Source organism: Platalea leucorodia (assembly GCF_965183815.1).
Source record: "Platalea leucorodia genome assembly, chromosome: 1".
NCBI lineage: Eukaryota > Metazoa > Chordata > Aves > Pelecaniformes > Threskiornithidae > Platalea > Platalea leucorodia.
Window position 1 is genome coordinate 23,654,076 of NC_138823.1, and position 26,074 is coordinate 23,680,149.

Consider the following 26,074-nt stretch of genomic DNA (forward strand, 5'->3'; position numbering starts at 1 on the left):
CGCTTCCTTCACATTCCTAACTGAGTCTGATAACTCTTACCTTTCAGACTTTTTCTTGCGAAACCACAGGAACAAGTCCATAGGGCCTTTCATCAAAACAGGTTCAAAACGCGTTGTACTTAATGTTGCCATCTGTTGACTGTGTCCTGCTCTGGCAAAAGAATGCGTGTAAGAATGAAGAAAGTGAATCTCTTTCCGCTTTAGTGTTTAAAATAAGCCAGGACTAAAGTTTGCCAGTAGAATAATAAAGCTGTGCGCATGCAGCCTGTGTTACATCTTTGGAGACAAAGACTTTTCTCTAGTGCATACTTGCTGGGGGTGGGGGAACGTACCAAATTTATGAGATTTCTTATCTGTGGTATGTGTGAGCATAGCTGACATCTCTTGAGTTCGAATGTGCTGTCTGTCCCAGTCCAGAGTACGAGAAGGCTGTTAACTTAGTCGTAATCACAAGTGCAGATGTGAAGTGTTGAAGCCTGATCTTTTAACGGCCAGCATATTAGTAAGAGTTGATGTTCAAATTCAGTATGTGCATGTTTGTTTGTTTAAAAAAAAAGGTGATAATTTTCCATTAAGTCTTTCTGGAAAGACTGTGTATGACTTTGCTATGAAAAGTATTAGAAACACTTGTACAAGCTGTTACAGGTTTTGGCTGAAAAGTGCTCTAAGATGCTGCTGCATCTGCCTAATTAACTGCAAGGCTATGGTTTGTTTCACAGCAGTTAGATTCTTGCTGTCAAATTAAAAGCTCTGACAATTACGGCTGAGTAGTTGTGGAGTTTGGGGGGCAGGGAGTGGTGTTTTGGTTTTGTTTAAAAAGCTGTTTCTACCACATTCTGATTGAGGCACTGTAATTAACTGCCCATGGAGCTGTAGTTAGTGCATATCAGTATATATCAAAAATGGATGGGAATTTGGCACGATAGCAGGAATGTCATGAACAAGCACGAGGGCTTAGCTGCATACCATGTAGCTATAATATACCCATGCTATATGGGCTTCAGTTGTCAGGGTGTTGTATGCATCGCAGTGATGCAGATCACCTAACAAACTTAGTAATTTAGTAATAAAGATCAACTTATTGGTCCAGTCTTGGACTAGCTGTTAGCACTTCAGCGGCCCATATGGTGATCAGCTCTGTACTGATAAACATTGTCATATCGACTGGTAAAGGAGAGAGAAGGTAGACATATATTGGTGGTACTATCAAAACAGTTCTTGTTTCTGTTTCTCCTGCTTTGAACAAACAGAACCCATCAGTAGGACTTAAATATCAAGATATTCCTCCTTGTGGAAAAAATTGTGTCCTCCAGAGAAGCCTTGCAGTTAAAGCTATTTAAAAAAACAAACAAACCAAAAAAACCAGTATTCCCGGTAAGCAGATGTGTTAGATTGGTTATGCCTTTCATTATGCCTAACATTTTCTGTTATCTTCTGTAATTGAACTCTAAAAGGTCAGTAGTTTTATTGGTCTCATCCGTATGGCTTTCTGTAGCCACATACCTCCATGCAGATTGCGGCTTTCACAGCCACTCTCTGGGATAAATCAGTGTAGTCTGAATCTTCAGGCTAGCTTTAAAGGAGTGTTTTGTGTTTACTTATGCCAATAAAATAAAATATATCCTGAAATAAAAAGACTGGTACAAACAGGAGAAACTGAACATATAGTACTAGATAAGTAATAGGGGAGCGATTTCCCTTCAGTAATTTCACATGCTAGCTTTTAAATGTTAATCTGCTTTCAGGTTTTGTTGTTGCTGTTTATGAACTATTTGGCATAAATAAAATTCTCCCAAAGATATGTGGCCTACCAGTCCTACGTGTTATTTGTATAGAATAGAGTCTTTCATCCAGATATGAGCAAGCTACCAGTGCAGTCTTGGAGCCGGAGCCTCTTTGCATAGGCTATATTGTATGAATAGCTGTTCAAAGGGATTTTCTTAGTTTGTCGGTCTTCCAAATTTGACATGGGTTTAAAACTTTTTTTCGATACAAGCTTTACACACTGTCCGAGCTGCTGTTGCCCTGCAAGTATCTAGCTGATTAGGAAGATTTTCTCAATTGGTAGTCTTTCCTTTTCTCTGTCTGCTGGTGCAATTCACTCATTCAATTAGTTGTTTGCAAACAACTTTACCTCATTTGTGACCTAAGTGAAGTTTAAGTCTGGAAGTTTGGTTGCTGCTATGGGAGTGAGCAGAGCTGTACTTTTTAATTGAACAACCTTCTATACGGATGATGAGTAATTTCTGTTTCTAGAATCACTGAAAATATTTTGGTCTGACCAATTAATGGAGGGTACAGAAGGAGGGCAACTCCCCATGGTGCCAGAAGGGTAGGTGCAGACTGACAGACCTGACTTAATTGCAGTCCTACAGAGAAAATCTAATAAGGAGCCTTATTCTCAGTAGCTGGGAACCTTCATTTGTCATTGAAGTCAGTTTCTTGGCACTGGTGAAAAATGTCATAGCTGTGAATCTTGAAGCTCTCTGATGGTGAGAACAGAGTGCATAAGTAGTTGCAGAGAGCTGAAGCACATGAGCCATGTACCTCACAGCCTTCTGCTTCGTTGCAGCCGCGCTGGGGCAGCGGTGGCTCTCAGCCCGTCTCCTCGCATAGTGGTATGCCCTCCAGAAGGGTGCCCTTGGCATGAGGCAGCTCGGCAGCCCATTTGACTGGCTCCGTAAAAATGCTGCTGCTGCCGCCGACGTGCTTGTGTTGTGTTTCCTTTGTTGCCAAAGGGTTGTCTCTGCTGTCCTTCAGATGGGACGCAAGGACACGCAGTATTTTTCAATGTCGCCCTGCGTGGTTGTAAAATGACGCTATATACCAACCCCCACAACACTGGAAATACCTAATAGTAAAGATGATTGAATAAATACCTTCCGTTATGTTGAAACCAATAAAGTCCGTCCACTAACAGGTTTTTATCTCATTGGAGCATAGGCATAGCTGGACCTTGTCTTGAAATAGTCATGATTTATATAAATGAATTAGCAGTACTTTAATTGAAGAAACAAAACAAAAAAAACCCCAACCAACCAAACTTGTTCACTCTTCTTCTTCTTTCTGTGAATTACAGTTTTCTGTAGCTATGTGTTGGCTGGCCTGTTAAGCAGAGTAGGTACCATGGGTTCCTGTGTCACAGTACGGTGGTTACAGCCTCCTGTAGTCAGGGTATGCCTACGCCAGGAGTATGCGGTGTGAGGTATTCACTTAACCTGCAGGGTACTATCTGGAGGAAAGTACTGCAAAGTAGCCATCGTTCTGTGGGTTGGAACTGAATTAGATTGTCCATTTCTGTGGTGTTCTTGGAAATATGAGCTAAAAACTGCGAGGCAAAACTGAAATGTCAGTCATCTGATTTACAGGAGAAAAAGGACACCCAAAAATTCTTAACTAAAACCTCTTTTAAAAAATTGTTTGCTACATAGCCTTAGCAAAGGATAGGTAACAGCTTTTGATTTAATTTTGAGTATTCAGGAGCACTTCTGCACTTTTTCTTGCTTTTCAATAACTGGCTTTTCTTTCAAAGTCTGACTTTAAGCGTGTAATATATCAAGAAGTTTGACAAGCTTGTACCTTAATTTGACTAAGTGTGTTGGAGCTAGTGATTTTTTTTTTTTCTTTTCTTTTTTCTTTTCATCATAGTAGAGCTCTTGCTGAATTACATGACTGCCACAGTTGGGAACTTGCTATGTTAATTTAATAAGCAGTTAGAATAATCTAGAAAAACCTGGTCTTAACTGGCAGCCCACAGGGAGGATTTGGTGGAGTGACTCGAGAGCGCTACTTTTGCTTTGGAAGACATAGGAAACACCTGTTAGGGCAGCACATAAAGTCAAATGGATGATCCTTTTCAGTGCTACACAGCTGACAGATTGTCAGCTGTCTGGAAATGCAAGAATCCAGGCTCACCTTGCAGTTTCTTGTTGGCAATGCCAGTACAGCGTTCCAGTTAATGGGAAGTGGGTTAACGAGGCTTATTTATTGCCTGCATATGTAAGATATTTGGGTCTCTGATTTGGCAGCTGATACTTCAAATCCTTTTATTGTCTTCTCTGGATGCAGACTTTCTTCCATTGTGTACCCTCTGCCCAGACTCTTTGGATTACCTTATTTTTGTCAGGGTACTGTGTAACAGCTTATAGAAACCCTTCCTTTGGTCATACAAGACTCATCTGCTAAATTAACACAGCCTTCTTCTCCCTATTGAGTCACAGCAAGCAGCATTCTTCTTTGTACCTAGGATTGTGATCCAGAACACATTCTTCTTAGCCGAATATGCTCTGTAGGATGTGAAGAAAATAGGCAAAAAGTAAAGCTGTCTTGACTTTGAAATAGATTGTCATATAATTGAATTGTTGGTTCAGCACGCTGTAAAAGTATGTATGTTCAAAACACTGTGTTCTTTGTTTCTCTTTTAGTCTCTGTTGGAAAAGTTCTTGATCCCTAATGCTTCACAAGCAGAAAGTAAAGTTTTCTATTTGAAAATGAAAGGAGACTACTACCGTTACTTGGCTGAGGTTGCTGCTGGAGATGACAAGAAAGGTATTGTATGTTCAGCTTGTGGCTAAATATTGTCAAATTGGATTGCTTTTGGTGGGGTGGTGACACGACTCTAATTTTAGAATAATTCTGATTTGGATGTAAATTTCTTTAGTAACAGGCTTCCTGTTTTCTGAAGAAAAATCATAGGTTGTTGGCTTTCAAATGAGTTGTGAAAGTTTCCATGTACCTCTGCCGTTTGAAGCAGGGAACAGATGTTCAGTCAGGTCCAACTTAGGCGTGCATGCATCTGGTTTATCACTGAAGTACAGGTTTATGCATCTTCTGCCTGGCTGAATTTTTACCTCTTTGTAGAGGCACAAAGTCTTGTAGCATTTTGAAGTCTTATTCATAGAATCATAGAATGGTTTGGCTTGGAAGGGACTTTAAAGATCACCTAATTCCAAGCCCCCTGCCATGGGCAGAGACACCTTCCACTAGACCAGGTTGCTATTTCTCCTACATTTCTACAGAATACAAAAAGTCTGCGTAGGTTCAGTGAGCAAAGAGACTAGAAATGACCTGGAGAAGAAAAGGATTGATAAAATTAATCTTACTGTTAGGAAAATTTCTTCCATAACCATGGTAGTTTAATGTCCAAGTATGTTTTGTTTGCTCAAGTTTCTGTATCTTCATGTAAGCAGCTTGTCATAATTACAGGTAAGTTGCCTTCACCTAAATTTAGGTAGAAAAGTTAATATAAGACACTGAATATGTTAGGTGGCTTAACTGCTGTAGTTGAAGAGACACCCTAACAACATGCTGTTTCCCTGCAGTCACCTTCAGTTCAGAATGACACATTAGGTTTAGATATAGCTCGTTGCAAACAGTGCTAAGCTGTTTCCCGGAGCCAGTTTAGGACTGGTGGCAGCATGCCCTGAAGAGCAGCGTGCTTCAGCACAGAGCCCAATCTGGTAACTTCTGCTAGCCCTGAGCCATTTTCTTGCAGATTCAGTTTAGTCTGCACTCAGTCTGCAGAAGTATGGGATGCTTGGGAGCATGCAGACAATCTGAATACATGGACTTGGGACCCTCAGGGATTATGGGAGAGCTGTTCAGCTGTGCAGCTGATGGATGCTCAGCAGCACTCCGCCCTTTTGTAGGACTTACTAGGTTCCTTGTGGTGCTGTTGAATGTGTGCTGCCCCTGTGGCCTTGTGCTGCTCTCAAGCTAATGAGCTCTCCCAGTATGATATAGAAAGATGTCTGCGTGACTTCCCAGAAACTAGGTTGAGTTTGGTATAGAGGTGAAACAGACATGGAATAATTTCAAGGGGATAGATATGTCTGCTTTAGCTTGGTGGCATATGTGTTAAATCCGCATTACATAGGGTAGCCCATTTTCCCTGCTATGCTGGATAATAGAGAATTGCATAAAGATACTAAGACTTAGTGTAATAGGGCTTGATTTGACTTCTGATGCTTTATTGTGTGCAAACTGACCCAATCTTGGTGGCAGCAGAATTGCATGTGTAACCAGTACTTTAGATCTGTTATTGTACAAAAAGTAATTACATTTTCCTTTTAGTAATCTCTATTCACATGCACAGAAAGTACAATATTTTGAGTCCCAAAGTTTCTTTTTCCGTTGAGGATTAAGTTGGAGACTAAAATTAGACTGTGAAAATCTTTGTTTAAAGTGGTTTTGAAGTTCATTTTTATTTAACCCAGTCTCCTGGCTGAGCAGTTTTTAGTGGATTTCCAGATGAAGAAAACTTGTTGAAAGCCCATCTAGCTCATAGTTGCTATGGCTCCTAAACTTAAGATTCCCCTCCCCGCAACTGTTTCATCTCACAGGCTTTTCCTGTGTGCTGTCTGTGACCTTGAAGAAGAGCAGTTGATAATTATTGTTTAGGAAATAATGGCCATTTAGTTGGACAGCATTCTTTCAGCCTTTTGCAGTAAATACAGCAACAGTATAAAGCTCCCAACTCTAGGAATTGGATTTTTATCTTCCAAAACCAGATTGTTTATTTTATCGACTGGGGTTTTCTTACAGCAATCTAGCGGACAGGAATGTCAAGCAGGTACCTCACCCTACTATTTTCACCTTGAACTTTGGAACTGTGCAACAGTATTTAAAGAATTCAAGGTTAAAAATCTTGCAACTTTTTTTATACTGGGTGACTGATTTAAAAATTAACAGAATACATCAAATTTTGCACTAAGTTCCCTGAATCACTGCTCAAAAGGTAACTGTATTTTCTCAAATAAGGAGAAAAAACAGGCCTTTTTCTTTTCTTTTTGGAAGTTACTTACGTTAAAGAAAAATCATTAAAAAATAAAATGCCTAGCTTCATTCCTTGAAGTTACTTGTTTCTCATGCTGCTCGTTTTGCCTTTCAGAAACAGTGCCATTTTCTAAGACTTTTCCATTATGTGAAGAGTAAAACACTTCTCACTATTTCTAAATTTAACTTAGAGTAAACCTGGTTCTTCTCAACCGTAATAGACCAACTTGTAGTCACTTGCAAGGTATTATGGCAGTTGTCTAATTTTTCTGAAGCACTCCGTTATTAGTGTAGAGAGAACAAAGTGTTGAATAATTGTGCAGTTAGTGTCCTCCCTCTTCCATGTTGAAGAGGACAATACGATGCTTTAATTTTTATGACTACATGAAGGTGAACAAATAGAGACTGCGTAGACATCCTGAATATTGGTATTCAGTTATTCTCAGACTTTGGCTACTTTTGACTTAAATACTGATGTATTCTTGAGTCCTTAGCCTAAAATTCCTTTCTTTGTTTTTGAATATATGTGACCGGTGCTCTTGCAGAGATCGTGCTGGATGCATTTCTGGTTTGATCCAGAAATGTTAGGATTGGAATCCTTTTGCATCTGAATTGAATGACTTCCTGCCCACCTTTTTCTCAGATGCTATTAACGGTCTTGGAGAGGGCTGGAACAACGGTCCCTTTGTGCTCAGTCTAGGGCGTCTCTTGCCTCCTGCAGTCATCAAGGGCATAGTCCAGCTTGTGGGCTGTGTTGGGCCGTGATCTTTGACTTGTGCAGGCATAGTCTGCTCATAAGTTCAAGTGTGTTCAGTGAGAATAGGAATTGTTGAGCTCTTCAGTCTTAGTATACACAATATAGTTGTTTTTTTCTGCCAGGCATTTATAACTCATACAATTGAACAAGTTAAGACAATGGCAAAAGATTAATCTCTTAAAAAAAGAGACCAATTGTTAATTTTTGTCACTTACTTTCAAGTTTATAGGTACTAGAATGTTTAAGTTAGGTAAGAATACTTTCCATATCTACATTGGAAATGGAACTATGTTGGAAGCTTTTAAAAATTAATTCAGGTGAAGGTATGCCACACTATCTTTGCCAAGCAATTTGAATGGGAATTAATAGATGGCTATTACTGAAAGGGTTCAGCATGATAGACAAAAGTCATCAGTGTATTCTGTGACTAAAATGTGGATCTGTAATGCTTTGCAGTGTTTAAAGACATTGAAATTGTGGTACTATATCAAACCTGTGTGTAGTTAAAACTTCAGTTGTGTACCTTTTCGTGTAGGTTGTCGGTTTTATATTCCTTAAGAGCTACAAAACTGCTGCAAACATTTGTCAATACAAGTAGTCACAGGGTGCCGGGAAGAGACACAAAGCTGTGGTTTGGTCAATGACGACTTCCTTTTATTGAAATAATTTAAAAATGTAGTTTAGTAAAATCTTCATAAAACAGCAACTTGTGAGGTAAAGTGCTCATTCACAGGCATTCACTCTTAACATACTTTGTTCATGCAAGCATGAACACAGTCCTGATTGTATATCTGAATACAGTATGTGAATTACTTGTTGTGAGTTTTGTGTGTGTTTTGTTTTTTCCCCAAAGGGATAGTGGAGCAATCACAACAAGCATATCAAGAAGCTTTTGAAATCAGTAAAAAGGAGATGCAGCCAACACATCCTATCAGATTAGGTCTGGCTCTAAACTTCTCTGTGTTTTATTATGAGATTCTTAATTCCCCGGAGAAAGCCTGTTCCCTTGCAAAAACGGTAAGTCTAAAGGGGGGGGAAAAATTCCATTTATAGTATTTGCATAACCTTTTGTCGCATGGCCAATGGAGTTGTTTGTTTTTATAACACTAGGCTTTTGATGAAGCAATTGCTGAACTTGATACATTAAGTGAAGAGTCATACAAAGACAGCACGCTAATAATGCAGTTACTGAGAGACAACTTGACAGTGAGTATCATTACAGTTTGCGTATTGTTGATAACGGGATTGGTTTTTGTGGCACTCAAGAGTTGTCCTGTTCATTCTTAGCTGTGGAGCTGTGTCTGTCATTTACTTACAGATCAGTTTACAGTACATCATGTGTCTGACCTATGTGTTTTTCTCCTGCCTAGTCTTTTTTTGTCTGCATGCTGATTAACATGGTCTTCTGACATGACAACCTGACCAAATTTTTCAGGTTCTTTTATTCAAGGAATTTAGCTTGTTTAAGTGGCATAGTTTGGACTGTGACTAGCAAAGCCATTATCTTTTGTTAAACAGCATTTGAGAATACAGTCGCATTTGCCTCTCCAAAACTTAGGTCACATTTCATATAGCTTACTCTGTGTGATTGAATGTGCAAGGAATAGATCTTACATGAAAACTACAAACCAAGCTAGTGAGTCCATTTAAGGGCCTGTCGTTTGGGTTTTTTTTATTTGGTTTTAATTTTGGTAAAGCTGAAATTAGAATCAGTGCTAGCCAGGCTATTTCCATGTCAGTCGTAAAACAACTGTCTTAATTCTTTTTTTTCCTTGGACTCATAGCTGTCTGTGGTGTAAGTTATGGAGCAAGATTGTGTTGCTCTGTCAGAGTAATCAAAATCTTCATCTTGTGTGTGGGGTTTTTTTACCCTACTTTGAACTTTAAAACTGGAAAAGATAACATCTAAAGCAAATCAAATGGTAAATGTAAGCAAACATGGAATAGTGTAATTAATGGCATAGTTCACTCCTGGGTCTTCATGGGGGGAAGGGAGAGCTGCAAGCCAGAACTGAAAAAATAAGAAGCGCCTCTTGTCCCCAGATGTAACCCCTTGTTCACATTCTGTGCATCTGGTATCAGAGACATTTACAAAATAGCTGGGCTTCTTTTAACATAACTAGAAGTAAAGTTGTACAGTTGCATAAAATTGGAGTTGCCATATTTTCTGCTGTGGTTTCTAAGACTTTATTTCCCTGGTCCTTGGAACCTTTTCCACTAGAATGGCAACTTAATACTACTGAAAGAACTACTTGTGATTGTTCCAGCTGTTGCTTACAAAACAAATGGAAGAGGTTTCTCAACCTCTGTAATGGAGACAGATACAGGGTTGGCATCGCTCTCCATGTCTGTGTGCGCTGTCCCTTGAGTGAGATTGCTCAAGAGCTGTCCCCTGAATGAGGGGTATTGAAATAAGGAATAGAAGCTGACTTTAATTGCTAGCTTCCCAGTAAAAATAATGTAAAGCTTGTCATAGCAGTTGGAAAGCAAATTGTTTCATACAAGAGCAGAAGTTGGACTGAGCTACTGTAGTGTGTGAATTACGGTAGCAGGCCTGATAATTGATGTGAGCTTTCTGTTATAAGGGAGAAAGCTGTAGACAGCTGCAGGATTCCATGTTCCTGAGTGGATGATAGGTCTTGCCTTAAATGCTTAGCGTGACCTGTACAGGTGCATTGATTCCGTGTTTTTCCATAACTTCATGAGGTAGAAAATGAGTTTTGATGTATGTGTGACTGACAAAGGCTGCAATGAATTTCATAAATGTAAAAAAGGTCTGTTTTGCTAGTTATGCAAGTCTGTTACAAAGACTTTTGACAGTGATTCAGCACGTTGATCAGTTATGGGCAGGAGCAGTTTCCTCAGTTGTTGATTTCTTTTTACGTTGAGTCTTGTACGGCTAAAGAAGAGTCTGTGTTCATTCTCCGGGGAGACTGAAGGTGGAGAATTGTTCAGAGGGTTGTTTAATCTATCAAGTCAAAATCTGTTTTACTGGAATTGCTAGATAATTCCTTCTTTGCTCTGTTATGAAATTGTTTCTTCTTTAAAAAAAAAAAAAAAAAAAGGCATCCCTTCCCCCTAAGGCTTTTTTTTTTCCCAGCAGATTCATTGAACTGTGCTCTCAGTTGATAATCTTCCTTTCATAGCAGTCAGGCCCTTTTTATTTAATGAATAAAGGTATGTACATGTACATATCTGTAGATACTCCAGAGGTGAGGATTTAGGATAGAAGCCTCTGATAAAATTCTAATAAAACTGTTCTTACTATTCCTTATAAGAATAGCACTGAAATTGAGAATAACATTGTATTCTAATAGGAGCACAGAATGTAGTGCAGGGGCTAGAAATTGATGAGTATGCTGTTGTCTCCAGTAAACTAACTTGTTGCTTAATGCCTTCAGCAAGGAACATTTAGTGCAGATATCGTGTATCATATTCAGAGCGAGAACAAGGCTACTGGTCTTGTGCAAGTTTCTCTGTTGTCTTGTACTCCTGGAAAGGATAAAATGTTTCTGATGATGGATTTTTTAAAGTTTTTTATTTTTAGCATCGTGTGAGACCTTAGTGTAGGTAGAGAGTAGACTGTAGGTAGAAAATTAGTTGTTCTTAGGTTTTACCACCATATGCTATGGAGCGTGAAGGATTTGGTTAATGCTGCTATAACTCCATAAAGCAAGAGATTATAAAGCAAGAGATTACAAATCATACTGGGTTGGTAATAGTTTGGAAGCAGCCAGCGTGGCGAAATACTTGGTTCACAAAATAATTTCTTTGCCCTGGGTGTTGCTCTGGAACTGATGCTTAGTTTCCTTAGTTGGTACTTAATCTTGATATATGGCTCCTTAGTATGATTTTATGGAGCTGAAAATAAGCTTTTGCGCATACTGCCTGATTTTCTTCCCTCCTTGCCCTGCCCTCCAAGTTTGGAAGCTCTGTGTTCCAGAATTTGCTGAAGGGGGGCACGACTGACTGAATAGAGCCAAGGGATAGAGATTTTGGTGAAATAATGTTGTTTTTTAAAAAACCAAAAAACTTCAGATGCCTATTTTGAAGAAAAGGTAGCATTCACTCCAGTGTTGGATGTGGAGAGAGACCTTTACTGAAGCTCCTCCTTCAGAAAGATGCATAAAGCTCACTTGAGGAGAAGGTAGAGATCCACAGGAAACCAAATATTCTTAGTTCCTGATTCTCATGTATCTGTTCTGTAGGTCTGATTCTTGCCTGCTTGTAGTCGTATTTTAGTGAGCCTTGTGGATATGAGAATTTGGTTTTGACTGTTCATGAACTTCCTCGTTAAATGTAGCGTAGGCTTGGGGCACCCGGGACTGGATTTCCGTTTTGTCTTGGGTAGAAGTAATAGCCAAGAATTCATGTTAATGTGTGCTTTTTTTCCCCCCCCGTGGCGCTTAGTAGGACCTCTTATAAAATTATTATTGAAGTAGTAGGCTTCCTTTCTAATAATTCCTTATAAATCATTAGTCATAAATGTTAATATCTTACCTATTTTTTACTCTGTTTTCTTTCTTAACCAGTTGTGGACATCGGATACCCAAGGAGATGAAGCCGAAGCAGGAGAAGGAGGGGAGAATTAACCAGCCTTCCAACTTCCGTCTGCCTCATTCTGAAATTTACACAGTAGACCATTTGTCATCCATGCTGTCCCACAAATAGTTTTTGTTTACGATTTGACAGGTTTATGTTACTTCTATTTGGATTTCTATATTTCCCATGTGGTTTTGTTTAATATTAGGGGAATAGAGCCAGTTAACATTTGGGGAACTTACCTGTTTTCATCTGAGGTGGCCAATATAGGGTTGTGAAATTTTTGTACAAGTTTTACATGTTTGGCATAGTACTTTTGGTACATTGTGGCTTCCCACAAGGCCAGTGTTAAAACAGCTTTCTATGTCAAGCAAAGACGACTGCTTTTGCATATTGGTCTGTCATGATGGAAAAAAGGGATAATCAGTTGCAGCCACAGGTGTAGTTAGCATGAATATTCAAGCTGGAGCACACATGGCTGTGAATAAACTGATGTCCCATAGATATTGCATGTCAAGTCAACATGTGAAATCTGTGGAATATACCAATCAAGTGTACATCTTTGATTGCAGCTGAAGTGTTCCTTAAGACAGTTTGATAACCCAGTCAACTTTCTCTAGAGAAGGACAGAGAAACGGTTCACATTCCATTATTTGTAAAGTTACCTGCTGTTGCTTTCATTATTTTTGCTACACATTTTATTTGTATTTAAATGGTTTAAGCAACCTAAGAACAAATGTACAAGTAAAGATGCAGTAAAAAATTAATTGCTTGATATCCATAATGACACTGTATATCGAGCACAGCAGTAAAACAAAAACCCATGTATTTAACTTTTTTAGGTTTTTTGCTTTTGTGATTTTTTTTTTGATACTTGCCTAACATGCATGTGCTGTAAAAATAGTTAACAGGGAAATAACTTGAGATGATGGCTAGCTTTGTTTAATGTCTTATGAAATTTTCATGAACAATCCAAGCATAACTGTTCAGAACATGTGTATTAAGTTGATGTAAGTGGAATAAAAGTTTTATGAATGGACTTTTCAACTACCTTTGGTGTAGATTTCATGTGATCTGTCTTCCCACACCTTTTAGAGTAATGGCAGTATTATACACAAATTCAGTATGACAGTATTTTTATTATGGAAAATCTTAATACACATTTAGGCATTTAGTTAATTTCAGGGAATTCAAGGTTGAATGTTTAATATCTGATTTTAAGATTGCTCTAATGAATTAATTTACAACTTCTAGGTGCCTACAGCTTTCTGGCTGTCCAGCTGGTACTCTGGAGATACCTTAACAAACATATGGTCCCCAGACTTACAGGAAAAGGCACACCAAGTTCTTTAAGAGCTGACGTTCGGAATAGGTCTAGTTATATGGAAACCCATAGCTTGCTGCTGTTAGCTCTCTAAAGGAGAACTGAGCAGGAGCCTCTCTAGAGTCCAGAGAGTTCAGACACCACAACTCCGTTTGTGGAAAGGCTCCCCAGAGTAACGGTGCTCTTCCTTTCGTCGTCCCCAGTGAGGTCTGCGCTGATGGCATTCACAGAATAACTACGGTATTTGTAGATAACTTGGTTTGAAACTGAAATAATTACGGGGAAATGGAGACTAATTTTCAAACAGTATTGCATCTCTGTCAAGAACTGAGACTTGGGAAAGAACTGAACTGTATTAAAATATTCTTGTTGTATTTATGTAGTCAACATAAGGGAAGCTTGAGTGACCTTTTTCTTGACTGAGCTGCACCTGTAAGCACAGTGTAAGTATTTTCTAGTTTTAGATACCTTTTATTTGGGTGAAAAAGTTATCTTGGTGTCATCAAGTTAATCTGATACCTGGAAGAATAAGATGAACCAAGTCACTCAAGGTGAACTCCATTGCCTTAGCCTTTTGCACGTGCAGTGGACTTAAGCAAGTTACAGGTCTGACTTTTTAGTTCAGTATAGGCTTTTTCTTGTATTTAAAAAAAAAAATGTTAAAATACATACGATGATTGCATTTGGAATGCGATGAAATGGAGATTTCTCAGCTGAGCCCTTTGTCCCAGAATTTAAGGATCGAGATGGGTAGAAAAGGTGGGTAGGATAATCTTAAACCTTAAAAAAGTAGTTAGGGACACTAGTCACCATTCCTAGAGTTGAAAGCTAATAATCTGTTATAATAGGTAATAAAAATTAGAATCTGATTAGGAACAGGAAGAAGGGAAGAATATGGAGTGCAAAGGTTAATGAGGCTTTCTAAGGGAGAACTCAGTATATCCCTCAATTACCACTGAAAAAAGTAACAATGACTTCTTTAGTACATGAAAGCATTTGTCAAAAGGAAAAAGCAGTAATCAAATACATTTACAAAACAAAGGGCTACATTCCAGTCTGGAAGCAATGCAAGTTGGCAGACCATGACTAAAAAATTCCTTTGGGGATATTGGATCCACTTTAGAAAGGGAAGACCATAGCTCACTCTATAGCAAATGCGAGTTCTGCCTCGTAGAAAGGCTTCAATGAAGATGTTGCCTGCTCCCCTTATTGAAAGGATTTGACTTTCAACTTGCATGGTAAACTGTTTTACTCTAAACGTTTAAATTTCAGCTATATGAAATAATGTGGGCTGAAAATGCCTTTTTTTTTTTTTTTTTTTAACCTTTATCCAACTGTTTAAGAAAGTTTTGAGTTAATCGGGTTCTGTAAAATTATTCCACGTACCTGGAGAAATCAAGGTATTACTGAAAATTAAAAAGCACATAATCAAATGAAGACTGGCGGAATATAGTATAAGAAATATTTTACTCTTGTTCCTTTAAACACAAAGTATGAAGGTATCTTTGCATAGGAGGTAATTGGATTCTTTTGGTGTGGTGTGTTTTGGGGTTTTTTTGTTGTGTGTTTTTGTTTCTTTTTTTTTTTTTAAAGAAAGCCTTCTCTTATTTCAGTACCTGAGCTGATGTTTTAAATATCACAGAAGCTTCACCCCTGAGTCTTCATTTCCCCCATTCCTCCACTAGAGTGATCTACGGTATTGGGTCATGAAAAGAATTCCTGTATTGAGTTATCAGCCTCCTCTTATTACTAGCATATTTTCATGTATTTTTAGTCTTTTTTTTTCTGGCATTGAAGACCCTGCTAAAACGTGGCAGTGTTGCTTCACACGGTGCCTATCCCGTTCTGCAGGGTCGTCCCCTGCTTTGTTGAGCAGAAGAGGCTGACGGGGACCTTGCATCGTTGGAGCCTGTGGCGCGGCAGTGGCGCGGCAGGCGTTTGCGATACGGAGCGCTCTTTCTGCGGGCCCTGCGTAGCGCTTACGAACCACGGACGGGGCGGCGCAGGGGCGACACAAGGAGAGGTTGGGGCTGTTTAACCAGCCTCGTGCTCCTGGAGGGGAGGACTTCCAGAATGACAACGTGGGCATGCAGAAACTTCAAAGATGCAACTTGGAGATGCTGCAGAAGCAGCCTCTGACAGCCCGGTTAGCACCTACCTCTTACTCACCTTGCCTTTTGCTTCAGGTCCTTTTGGAAGGCAGGTAGCTGAACGAGCTACGCCTTCTGTTGGCAGGCCGTCGGTGCGGCTGGCAGCGTGTGACTGGGTACGCTTCCTCATTTCCAGCAATTTACATCTCGCCGAGATCCTGGCAGGCTGGTATTTCCAGATTCTGAACAGAGGAGGGACGGAAGGAAGGACAGCCCTATGGATAAGAAAATGTATTGGAAGTCGAGATTTAGCCTCTATTCCCAACTCTCTCTTGGGTTTTTTTTATGGTAAGTAGCTTTATTTTCTTGCAAGGTGCAGTTAAAAGTTGGTGGAAGATAGGCAATCCCAGCCTTTCTGAAAATGGTTAGGCAAAGTACCCTTTCAAAGAGGGAAAATTGCTTGCTACTGATGTGGTGAGGTGCCTCAAAACTCCTGTAAGGAACCTGTTGAAAGTGAGAACTGTTCTAAACAATCGCTGTAGCCTTTGAGCTGTATTCAAACGCCTTGCATTAATCTTGTGGATATAACTGAAAATAATTTTTTGCTTACCCCATCCTTAAAAAAATCAGTATTACCTGTCAGCTGTAGTAGTAGGAGCTGCTAGTTGTGAGGATTAAGACCCAAGCATGCTTTTCCGCTCGTGAGGTTAAGAATTACGCAGTAAAGGTTGCTCGATTCCTTTATTCTTCTGGTTTAATGTAACAAAATCATTTGCTTTAAGGATTCTTCTCCCTTTTTTCTATCCTTTTGTAGCCTAGTCTGAAATAACCAAAAAAAAAAATTTAAACCTGCCAAGTGCTAATTGCCATAACAACTACCTGCTTTTTAAAAAAATCAGAAATATTCATGACAAGAGACATCTCCAATATGAATCCAGAAAATTAAGCTCAATTCTCTGTTTTTTACATTGCACCTCGCTGTCCCCAAGCTCTGCTTTTGACAGATGAGTGACAGGATAGTGCTCCAAAGACTTCCTATCCCATATAATTCAGTTTCCAGCCGAAAGCAGAAAAGCTGAGGCTGCTCTCCTCGTTCGGTCTCAGGGTGAGAGATCCCCTGGGGTTGGTGTGATTTGACTGGAGTCAGCACTTTGCATTATCATTAGTTGTTTGAGTTGTAGGTCAAGTTATCTTCTCAGCGAGGCTGACGGGGAGCTTCAGTAGATGCAAAGCACAGCAGTCTTTCAATGGGTGCTTGAAACACAATGAACTGGTTTAGAGGTGTAGATTTGCTTTGGAGATGTAGCTGGTGCAGGAGGACTCTTGGGTCACGGGGTGAGGCTGTAGCTACGCAGCCCTTACCTCCGCCTTTAGATGAGGGATGCATCCACCCATTTTCCAGCGGGCTAGCAGTTATTAGCAGTGAAATACATACGGGGTAGAGCCAGGTCAATCATGCTATGTAGCAAATTGCTTTTTTAGAACTAGAGAGAAAATGGTGATTTCAGATTCTGTTCCTAGGCAAAATACAGCAACAATTATGGCTTGGAAGTAGGAGTTTCTAAGGGCTTCAGAGGTTCACTGTGCAAGCCATGCAGTTTTGCTTGGCCTCTCAGGAGCCCACATTTTTGGAACATCCAAGGTTCTTGCAGTGAGCAGGGCAGTTTTAGACATGTTTGGAGAACTTTCTGGTAGAGCTGTTCTGCAGAAAATTTTTTTTTTTTTTTTTTTAAGGAAACTTTTTCTAATGCAGCTGCTTAGATAGATGCTTAGCCCTACTGGCAAAACCTCCAGACCTTACCAGATTGTAGTGGCTGAAAGTAGCCTTGAAGGAAAATGAAACACACGGGGCCCCTGAACTCAACTCCTGGATGCAGATCTGGAATGCTGCAATTCATTGCAGACCCATTACTTCATGTGACTCTTGACTGGGAGGAAGAGGGCAAAAAGAAAAGGTTTCAAGGACAGAACTTCAAATATGTCATGCCCTGGATTACATGTCCGGGGCTTGTCTTTACAAGGGCTTGGAAAATAGTCAAAGAAAATAAGTATTTTTAACCGTAGGCTACCTTTCTTTTGTTGTTTTTTTCTTTCTTAGAGTGGGTGGGTTTTGTTTTCTTTCTTACTAGAGATGTGCTTCCCTGAAGCAACTTAGCAAATGATTTCTGTTGACCAGCCATTTCTTGCCTGACAAGAAACATTGGTTTTGGTAGGAGCAGTTTCTCCCTTACTGCCTCTGCTTGCTCCATGTTCTTTCTTCTCCTTGCGTTTAATCCTGGTCCATTGTATAAGCTGCGCTGTAGTGCTTTAAAGCTGGAGCATTTCATCGGCAATCTACATATTTGTGGTGAGTAAAGCGATATCTGCGTATCGGAAGCATTCATTTACAATGCCACTACTGCTGTAGATTAGAGAGCTGTCTGCATAAAATCGAAGTATCATGCACTTGAGCTGCCATCACAGCAGACCATCCCCGGCAGACCGGCAAGCCTGCGTGGACCCCGGGTGGCTTGTAGGGCAGACACAACAGCTTGTCAACACATGTGAATTTGCAAAGCCAAGTCCCAAGCTGCTGGATTTTTTAAGATCCTTAAAGAGGAAAGAATTCTTTAAATATAAATCCTTATCATGGTAAAATATCCTTACGCACAGATGAATGTCAAATTTTCATTCCATCAGGTTATTTCTTTAAATCTAAATTTGATAATTTTATTTCTTTACGTTTCAAAAGTAATACTTAGAAATGTTCTGGTCTGGACTCACTCTTTCTGCTGGCTGTATAGCCACACAGCAAGCGGAGCGGAAGACCGATCCCCGGCCTTGTGCTGCAAAGCCTAGTGCTTGTCCATTGCACTGAGCGTTTTTTAAGAGGCTCATTATAGTTTAACCTTCTGGGACAGGGGAGTTAAGCTGTTTTGCTGTTAATGCTAAGCCATTTAGCATCAGCATATCTAATTCCAACTCCTGCTACCAAAAGGAACGGGAGAACCCTTCTAGGTCAGTGAGGTTGTCTCTGGATTGCCAGCAAGTGGCATTTCACGAATGAGAATTTTTCTGACCAAAGATAAGGGTGTACCGTTGCCTGTTGGTTGCTTAATGTGTCCTGGGACAACCAGAGGTGACGGGCTGTAGGCTTTGCAGAGAAAACACTAAACTTCAGCAAAACATCTGTATGTGTGTTTTGAGACCTGACAGCGTTTCTGTACTCGGCTTCACAATTCTGTTCAGAGACGGGTTACCTCCTTAATGCTTGTAGCTGAGATTTCACCCAAGCTAGATGATGCTTCACATTTCAGTGTGAACCCAGACCGTTCACCTCCTTCGTTCTCATCCTGCCACGTGTCCATGAGCAATGGCCATGAAGGGGTGGCAGGCTCTTATACTAGAGCGAAAAATTACTCCATTACTGAAGCAAAGTGCTTACCTTTTAATAGCAGGAAAACAGAAGTGTAAGTCTATTACCTAAAGCGGCAAACATCAGCAATGAGTGATTTCCTCCAAGACAAAGCAGGTTGATGGTCAGTCTGCAATTCTAGCATAGCTTGAACTTTAGTCCTGACCTGCCAAGGCATAAGGATGGGTTTTACATCCTGCTGCCCATCAGTAGTATTAAAGAAGTGTAAGTTTTGCATAGCAAATCTTGTGTACTCTCCATCTTTTCCCAGTCTCTTTTGTCAGGCTTGAAATTCATTGTGTGCTAAACCCCCAACAAAACAGAAGGTTGCACAGCTGGGACTATAGAAATAGCTTACTTATAAACATTATGAAGATAAGTCTGTGGCGTTATGTATTCTGGAAGATAAATAATAATTCTACAAAGAAGGCAAACGGATACTTTGATGAGGTGAGCAAAGAAAATGCTAATAACAAGACTACAACAAAAGGAAGTAAGCAGACGTGCTGAGAGAGATAGGGAAGTGAGGCAGCAAGAATCTAACCTCAAAGCACATAGATTACACGACCCAACTTCCGAGCCAGCCCTCGGAGCGTTTTGGTGAGGACGATAGAGCAGCATGTTCAGTGGGACCCTGCCATTTTGTAGGACTGAGAGGTGTTTTGCAAAGTGTTCACACGTGGACTTGACAAATGAGAATTTTTAGATGGAACGTGACCTAGAAAAATGGTCTGGACTTTTGCAAAACGGGATCAGGTTCATTAAATGTGACCTTCAGAGAGAAGCAGAGTTAGACTTGCATCTTTTTTTCTTTTTTCCCTGCCTCTTTCTAAATTAAGAATTTATATGTTAAGCATATGTCAGGCCTGTGTTACTTAACAAACTATGATGATATTTTGATTAAGATTTGGTTTTGGTTGTACTGGTATCCCCAGTAGAAATTCCGGTCACAATTAAGGTCATAGGGAAACCTGTAAAATGACATCATCATCAGAGTGAAGATACCGAATCCTGCACAGATCAGGGTTTTAAAGGAAGTGCCTAACCGATTTTGATTTTTCTTAACTAAAAAACCTGCCAGTGCCTGATGAGCACTGGGGCATATCATCACAAGCTCAACAGTCTCTCCTTTTCCATTACTGCAGGAGCTCAAAATTATTATCCCGAGGGGCTGGTCAGCAAAGGGGGGTTTTGCTTCAGTGACTGTTACAGTGATATAATACGCACCAGCAATAATTCTTCCCTGCTCTTGAATCTGCCATATATACAAGGCCCAAGGCTTTCAATACGCTTGCAAAGTAAAATCAAGACTTGACATTCCCAATTGCAGTGTGTACAAGCCGAGGGCAATCTCCAGCCATCATGTAGGAGCTACCTGCCTGCCACCCACCTGACTGCATCCCAGCTGCAGAGCAGAGGCAATTCCCTGCCTGCCACCGCTCCTGCTGTCGGGAGCAACTGCCAGGGTGGACAAAAGAAGCCAGGAAGGTTAAGGGGGTGTTAAGCAGATTGGGAGAGAGGTGTGGAATTAAGCAAGCAGAAAGTGAAAGGACTGATGGATTTTCAAGGAGAGGAAGAAAATAGATCTGATGGTTGGGATGCAGTGGAGAATCTTTCTATGGTGGGATAAACATAGTAATAATCATAGAATCATAGAATATCCTGAGTTGGAAGGGACCCACAACGATCATCGAGTCCAACTCCTGTCCCTGCATAGGACAACCCCCAAATTCATACCATGTGTCTGAGGGCGTTGTCCAATTGCTTCTTGAATGTTGTCAGGCTTGGTGCCGTGACTGCCTCCCTGGGAGCCTGTTCCAGTGCTCCACCACCCTCTGGGTGAAGAACCTTTTCCTAATGTCCAACCCAAATATAATAATAATGGGGGAAAAAAATCTCCAGAGAAGTCACTTGTTAAATATTTTGATAGTACCTCATGTTCCAAACCCATGGAAATGTAAAGGATGGATCCAAGATGCCTTCCAGTCAAAATGGGCTTAATTAGGGATACCACCTGACAGTGAAGTGAAAGGCTAAAATGGATACCTAGATGAACATTTGGTGGTGGCAGAAAATGTATGTGTGGAGGGGAAGGGTGGCTTTCAATGATCACAGTCATGAAGTTTGTGATGAGTTTGCAGCCTCACCAGATTGTGCCTCATACCTCTAAAGAGCCAAGGTGATTCATGACTCACCTTCTCCTTTATCCCGCTAATACATTGGGATTGATAACAAAGGGAAGTGAAAAAGAAGTTGCTGTGGTGGTTTCAGCCAAGAAGTTTTCTTAAGAAACTTCACTCAGACTAAAAATATGTGGATTTTTTTGTCTCTGAATTTTGAGATTTTTCTTTTTTTTTCCTTTTCCCTATCAAATGGATGAAACAAGATAGCCAATTACTGAATTGTCCGTTCACTTTCTTCTGGTAATACTGTATATATGGTATTTTGTTGCAAAATGAAAATGAATCTTCTTCCCCAAAGAAGTTCAAGAGCTCAGCGTCTCTGTCCTATGCTGCACCTGACTTTCAAGCTGTGCTGCTTTCCTGTCTCTATGAGCGTCTTGACGGGGCAACACGTGTGTTTAGCAACTGGTGCTGAACGTGGCAGTGCTCTGAGGGCTGAATCCCCATCTGCGACTTGCTTCTCTGAAGCACTGGACAAACTAGTTTCAGGGACGAAGCTGTGAAGATCTCCTTCCCGCAGGCTGATACAATGGACGCCCGAGTCATTTTTGCAGATTAGTCAGGTGACACATTATGGTCATTAAAGCTTTGGAACATGAAAATCCCATCTGAGGCTGACGGTATGAATGACAAGTCAACAAGTGAAATGGAGAGCCAGTTCTGAGCCGTCGGGAGAGGATAAGTTTGTGGCCATCATCATCATCAGTGATGCAGTATTCCAAAATGGTTCCCTGGAAATTCAGTTCATTTGAACCTGGGAAGATGATGTGACCAACCTCCTTCATCTGCCTGTCAGGTCCTCCTCCGCTTGAGAAGGCATTGCGAGTGACAAACCTCCAAGGGGCCGGATGGATTGCCCGCAGGCATCCAGTGCAGACTGGCGATGACAAAGTTTGTCCATCAAGGGCCAGCCAAAGAGGCCAGCTCTTTCTCTGCTGCCATCACGCCGTCTGTCATTGGTGCTCTCTAGGTTTTGTGGTATGATAATAGGAAATCAGATTTTCTTGGAAGGATAATGAGGAAGCCTAAACTCTCCTCTGTCCCTAAAAGCTGTCCCTAAAGGTCACAGCTGAGACGTTGGCAGAGAAATTCAAGGTGGTTGCCTGCCTTGCTCCTGCTCCTATTCCCTGTCTGAAGAATGGACTTCAGTCTGCAGGGCTGCCAGGTTTGACTTGAATTCATATAAGAGATCTTTTAATTGAAATGCTTGATTAAAACATTTATTATTCAACCAAGAAACTTCAAGATGTCATTTAAAACTTGTAGAAAATCACAGATGTGTTTGAAGAAATGTAAGCTGTAATTTGGAGCAGACTTTATGCCACGTACTGAGCAAAAGCTACATCACACTCTCCCTAACAAGGTTCCTGGGACAAATTAAAGAGTCAATTAAGTATCTTTCATGAAGAAATAAGATGTCCAAGAGGGATGAGCCAGATGACATTTTCTTGATTCAAGAAATGTCTATTACACTCTGATGATACATTTTTCTTTTAGTTGTTAGCCCTACAGGATGGACTGTAATATTGTTTTTTGTGATATTAGATCCTCTTTAATTATGTCTTTTCTTTCATCTGGCATGTGCTAAGGTTTCCAGTTGTGTCATAGACTTAAACTCCTTACGGTAACACCATATGCATCTAAAGATAAAACTCAATTAAAAAAAAAAAAAAAAATGAGAAGCTATCAAATACTCTAATGCAATTTCAGTGGCGTATTACAACAAGAAGTAAAATCTACCTTCCGAAAAATCAAAATGTTGCTTATGTTGTTGATGGAAAAACAAGTATTTTTGTAGTTACTTTCAGCAGTAGCTCTTAAGTATCTGACATGCACCTTTAGCTGCATCTCTGTCAGAGAGCCTGAGGATGCTGTGTCGAAGTCTGGCTGTTCTGTAGCTGAGGAAGGAGCATCGAGAGAAGGGTTTGTTGCTTCTCAGAATTGCCAGAAGATGCAGAATTGTCTGAGTGAAGAGGGAAATCTCTTAGGAGATGTTTGTGCTGTTGATAATGGCAGCAAATGCTGTGCCGGGCTCTACAGCGGCATACAGAACACATGCCCCGTGGGGGCTTATGCTCTCCGCTGTTGTTCAGTCCGTCTGCGGAATTCCTCCGGAGGCCGGACGCGATGCTGGAGTTCAGGTCTCTGTCCGTGACTGCCTGGCAGCTCCATCTGCTGCGTAACCTTGGCGGAGAATTGTCCAGAGACCCAAGTACTAAAGCCTTGGCACCTGCAAGTAAGTGCTGTTGGCAGTCCACACTGAAACTCCACTTTCTGTAGTAAATAATGAACTCGAGCTCTCTTAGCGAGTGGCACCACGTGTGTTTTCTGTCCAGAGATACCTGTAATCTTTCTTTTTGCCTAGCTCGTAGGACAGCGTCATTATTTGTCTCATGACAGCAAGCATCTGGTGTGCCAGGTCACGTAGCAGGAGAAAGATGTCAGGCTCCCCAAATTGAACACCCCATCCAGCCTAATGGAGCATTTTTGAGCACAAAGACCCCTGGACAGTATTCCTCAGCATCAAGCCACAAAAGAGGGCAAGGTGCCAAACTGTAAAGCAACTGACCCTTGGACTTGGACTGTAGATGGAGAAGGCAGAGTGGGAGTGCCCCCTCCACCTGCTCTCCACCTGCCTCCAGGAGCAGGCTTCAACGTGCAGGGTGGTAGTAATCCCTGTGGCCCCCTCTAAAGCCAGCAGAAAAGAAAGGGACCCTTTATACGGGTGACTAACCCTCTCTAACACACACACAGGGTAAACTGGATCTCCTGGAGATGCCCCTCTCTCCTTTGACAGGCAAGCGAGCCCCAGTTTTTGATGGCTGAAGTCAGAGGCGCTGCCCCTCCATGTCCTGACTCGTGCCCACTCTGTTTTGCGTGTGCAGCCTTGTCCGCTGCCCTTTCACCCACGTCAATGCCAGGCTGCATGTGTTTAAAAGTCTGTGTCCCCAGGAGCAGGCAGCTCTGGCAACGCTCGTGAGCAGCTCCCAGAAAGGGCACCCTCTGTGTGGCTGGAGATGACGATTTGAGGAGCAGGGAGATTCCTAACCCTGTTGTTTTTACAACTCGTTCCCTCGCTGCCAAGTAGTGGGGAAAGCAGCGGGAAGCTCCTGCAAAACGCTCCAGGTTTCTCTCGCTTCTGTGCTTACGTGGCCGGGGCAGGGGGCAGCGGAGCAGGTCAGCACCCCTCGGCGGGGCTGGTGCCTCTCTGTGGGCCCTGCCTGCAGTGACCCCTGTGCCCGCAGGCACCCCGGGGCCTCAAGAAGCTATTTCTTGCCAAAATCATAATCTCTGAATAAACAGAGGAGCTGCGCAGCTAATAAATCCTTGATGTTTCAACCTGTCATACAGACGAAGCAGAGCACTAAAGCGAAATGACATGCAAAGCTGCCGAGAGTAAGTATTCAAGCAGAAAAAGCATTCAGGAAACCTGCAAATGTGACCTGGGCAGGTTTTTCTTATCCTTAATTCAAAGCTGTCCGCAGCACGTTGATGCTATCTGCAGAGAGTGGTGCTCATCAGGACCCTGACCTCGTCTTCACCGCGAAGGAAAGGAGCCGTAGTCCCCACGCACCCATCGGAGAGGGCCTCTCTCCGGTTTTGGAGGCTGGTCCTTGCTGCTGTGCTGTGGCCCATACCCGACGGGGAATGAGCTGTTTCTGAAATCAGTCTTGCTGTTGCCTTTCAGAGAAACTGGATTGGAAGGTCAACAAGGCAGAAAGCACATGTTGCAATTAAAAAGCAGAAGAATCATGGCAAAAGCTGTAGTTTACACTGGAAGGAAAGATTTACAGTTCTGCTGTGTTTCTTTCCCAGGAGGACTGGGCTATCCTATGCATCTCTTCACGTGGGTTCACAATCAGAAAACTGATGCAGCAGAAAACTAATCCTTATTTTTCACTCGATGGGGTCCCCGATCGCAAGGGCACAAAGACGCCAGCGTCAACACCGGGGGAGTGCAGGACCACCCGTTCTGATCACAGCCCATTAGGAAACCGCAGCCTGCACGTAGAGCTTGAGCCTGCAGACTTGCAAGAGCCGCATGCAGTACTCGGCTCTTCCATCCCGTGGAGCAAAGGTGTGTTTTTATGAGCACCTACAACCTGAACCAGACTGATTCATCCATGAGGCACTCCTGCCTGAAATAGAGGTCATGCAGTGCTCAATCCTGCCCTGCATGCTCTCCACTCCTGTGTAAGATACAAATAGTTATTGAGCATAAAAATGTTTACAATTTTTTCTATACCTGAAAAGAAACTAGGTTAGGCAGTAAAAAGCACATTGCTTCATCGTTTTTTCCCCCTAAGGAGAGAGGAAGGTGAACTTTCTGTTTATAGACAACACATGTAAAGGGTTGAGTTTCTCTCACCCTCATGTTGTGCTGTTACTTGATGGTAAACAATGTGAGATGAGATCTCTTAACATTTGCCACAATATTATGGTTTTAGTAGTAAGCTGCTGTAACCATGACGAGCTGGAGATAGAAGCCGAGCGAGGTTTGTAGGGAGATACCAGTATGTTGTATCAGACCAAGTTTAGATCGTAAATGTTGGGCACAGCATTTCTCAGCGCGTTTTAACTTGGGAATCTTTCCATCACACATGGTCAGGATCCAGAGTGAATAAACTGAATTTTACAGTTTCTAGCATTTGCTGTCTCCTACCAGCTCAGGAGAGGGGGTGGGAACAGGGGAGCGGGGAGTTAATTCGGTTTCCATTGCACCGTGATGGTTTTTCTTAAAACACTTCACCCACCACAACCCCACTGTGGAGCTGGACTCCGGTGCCTCTTCCCAAAGCAACATGGGATTGTTCCTGCTTGCCCTAATGGCTCCCCAAAGCTCGTGGCATTGGCAGTGGCTGCCTGCAAGTGGGGGTATCGCTGCTTGTCAAGATGAACCATGGTAACTGGAGAGAAGAAAGGAGTCTCTGGGGGTTCTTAATATTCCAAAATTCCTGAAGTACATGTGCAGTAAGATAAAAAAAGCCTAAATCATTTTGCATTTGAATA

At 41.5% G+C, this 26,074-nt stretch overlaps 1 protein-coding gene across 2 annotated transcripts in view; it reads left to right on the top strand.

Moving 5' to 3' along the window:
- Nucleotides 1-25,670, top strand: part of YWHAZ (tyrosine 3-monooxygenase/tryptophan 5-monooxygenase activation protein zeta) — a 40,705-nt gene extending 15,035 nt beyond the window's left edge. Inside the window, exons 3-10 of one of the 2 annotated variants that reach the window (XR_014228353.1) lie at nt 4,425-4,548; nt 8,385-8,548; nt 8,642-8,737; nt 12,064-12,223; nt 13,328-13,840; nt 15,249-15,543; nt 15,684-15,835; nt 17,222-25,670. Coding sequence is in view for 1 of the 2 variants with exons in the window: in XM_082313787.1 (XP_082169913.1) it covers nt 4,425-4,548; nt 8,385-8,548; nt 8,642-8,737; nt 12,064-12,123 (444 nt within the window). In the remaining variant the exon portion in view is untranslated. Of the gene's footprint in view, nt 1-4,424; nt 4,549-8,384; nt 8,549-8,641; nt 8,738-12,063; nt 13,113-13,327; nt 13,841-15,248; nt 15,544-15,683; nt 15,836-17,221 lie in introns of those variants that run through there. The other variant, XM_082313787.1, reaches the window with a different exon arrangement.
- Nucleotides 25,671-26,074: the final 404 nt, after the last annotated feature.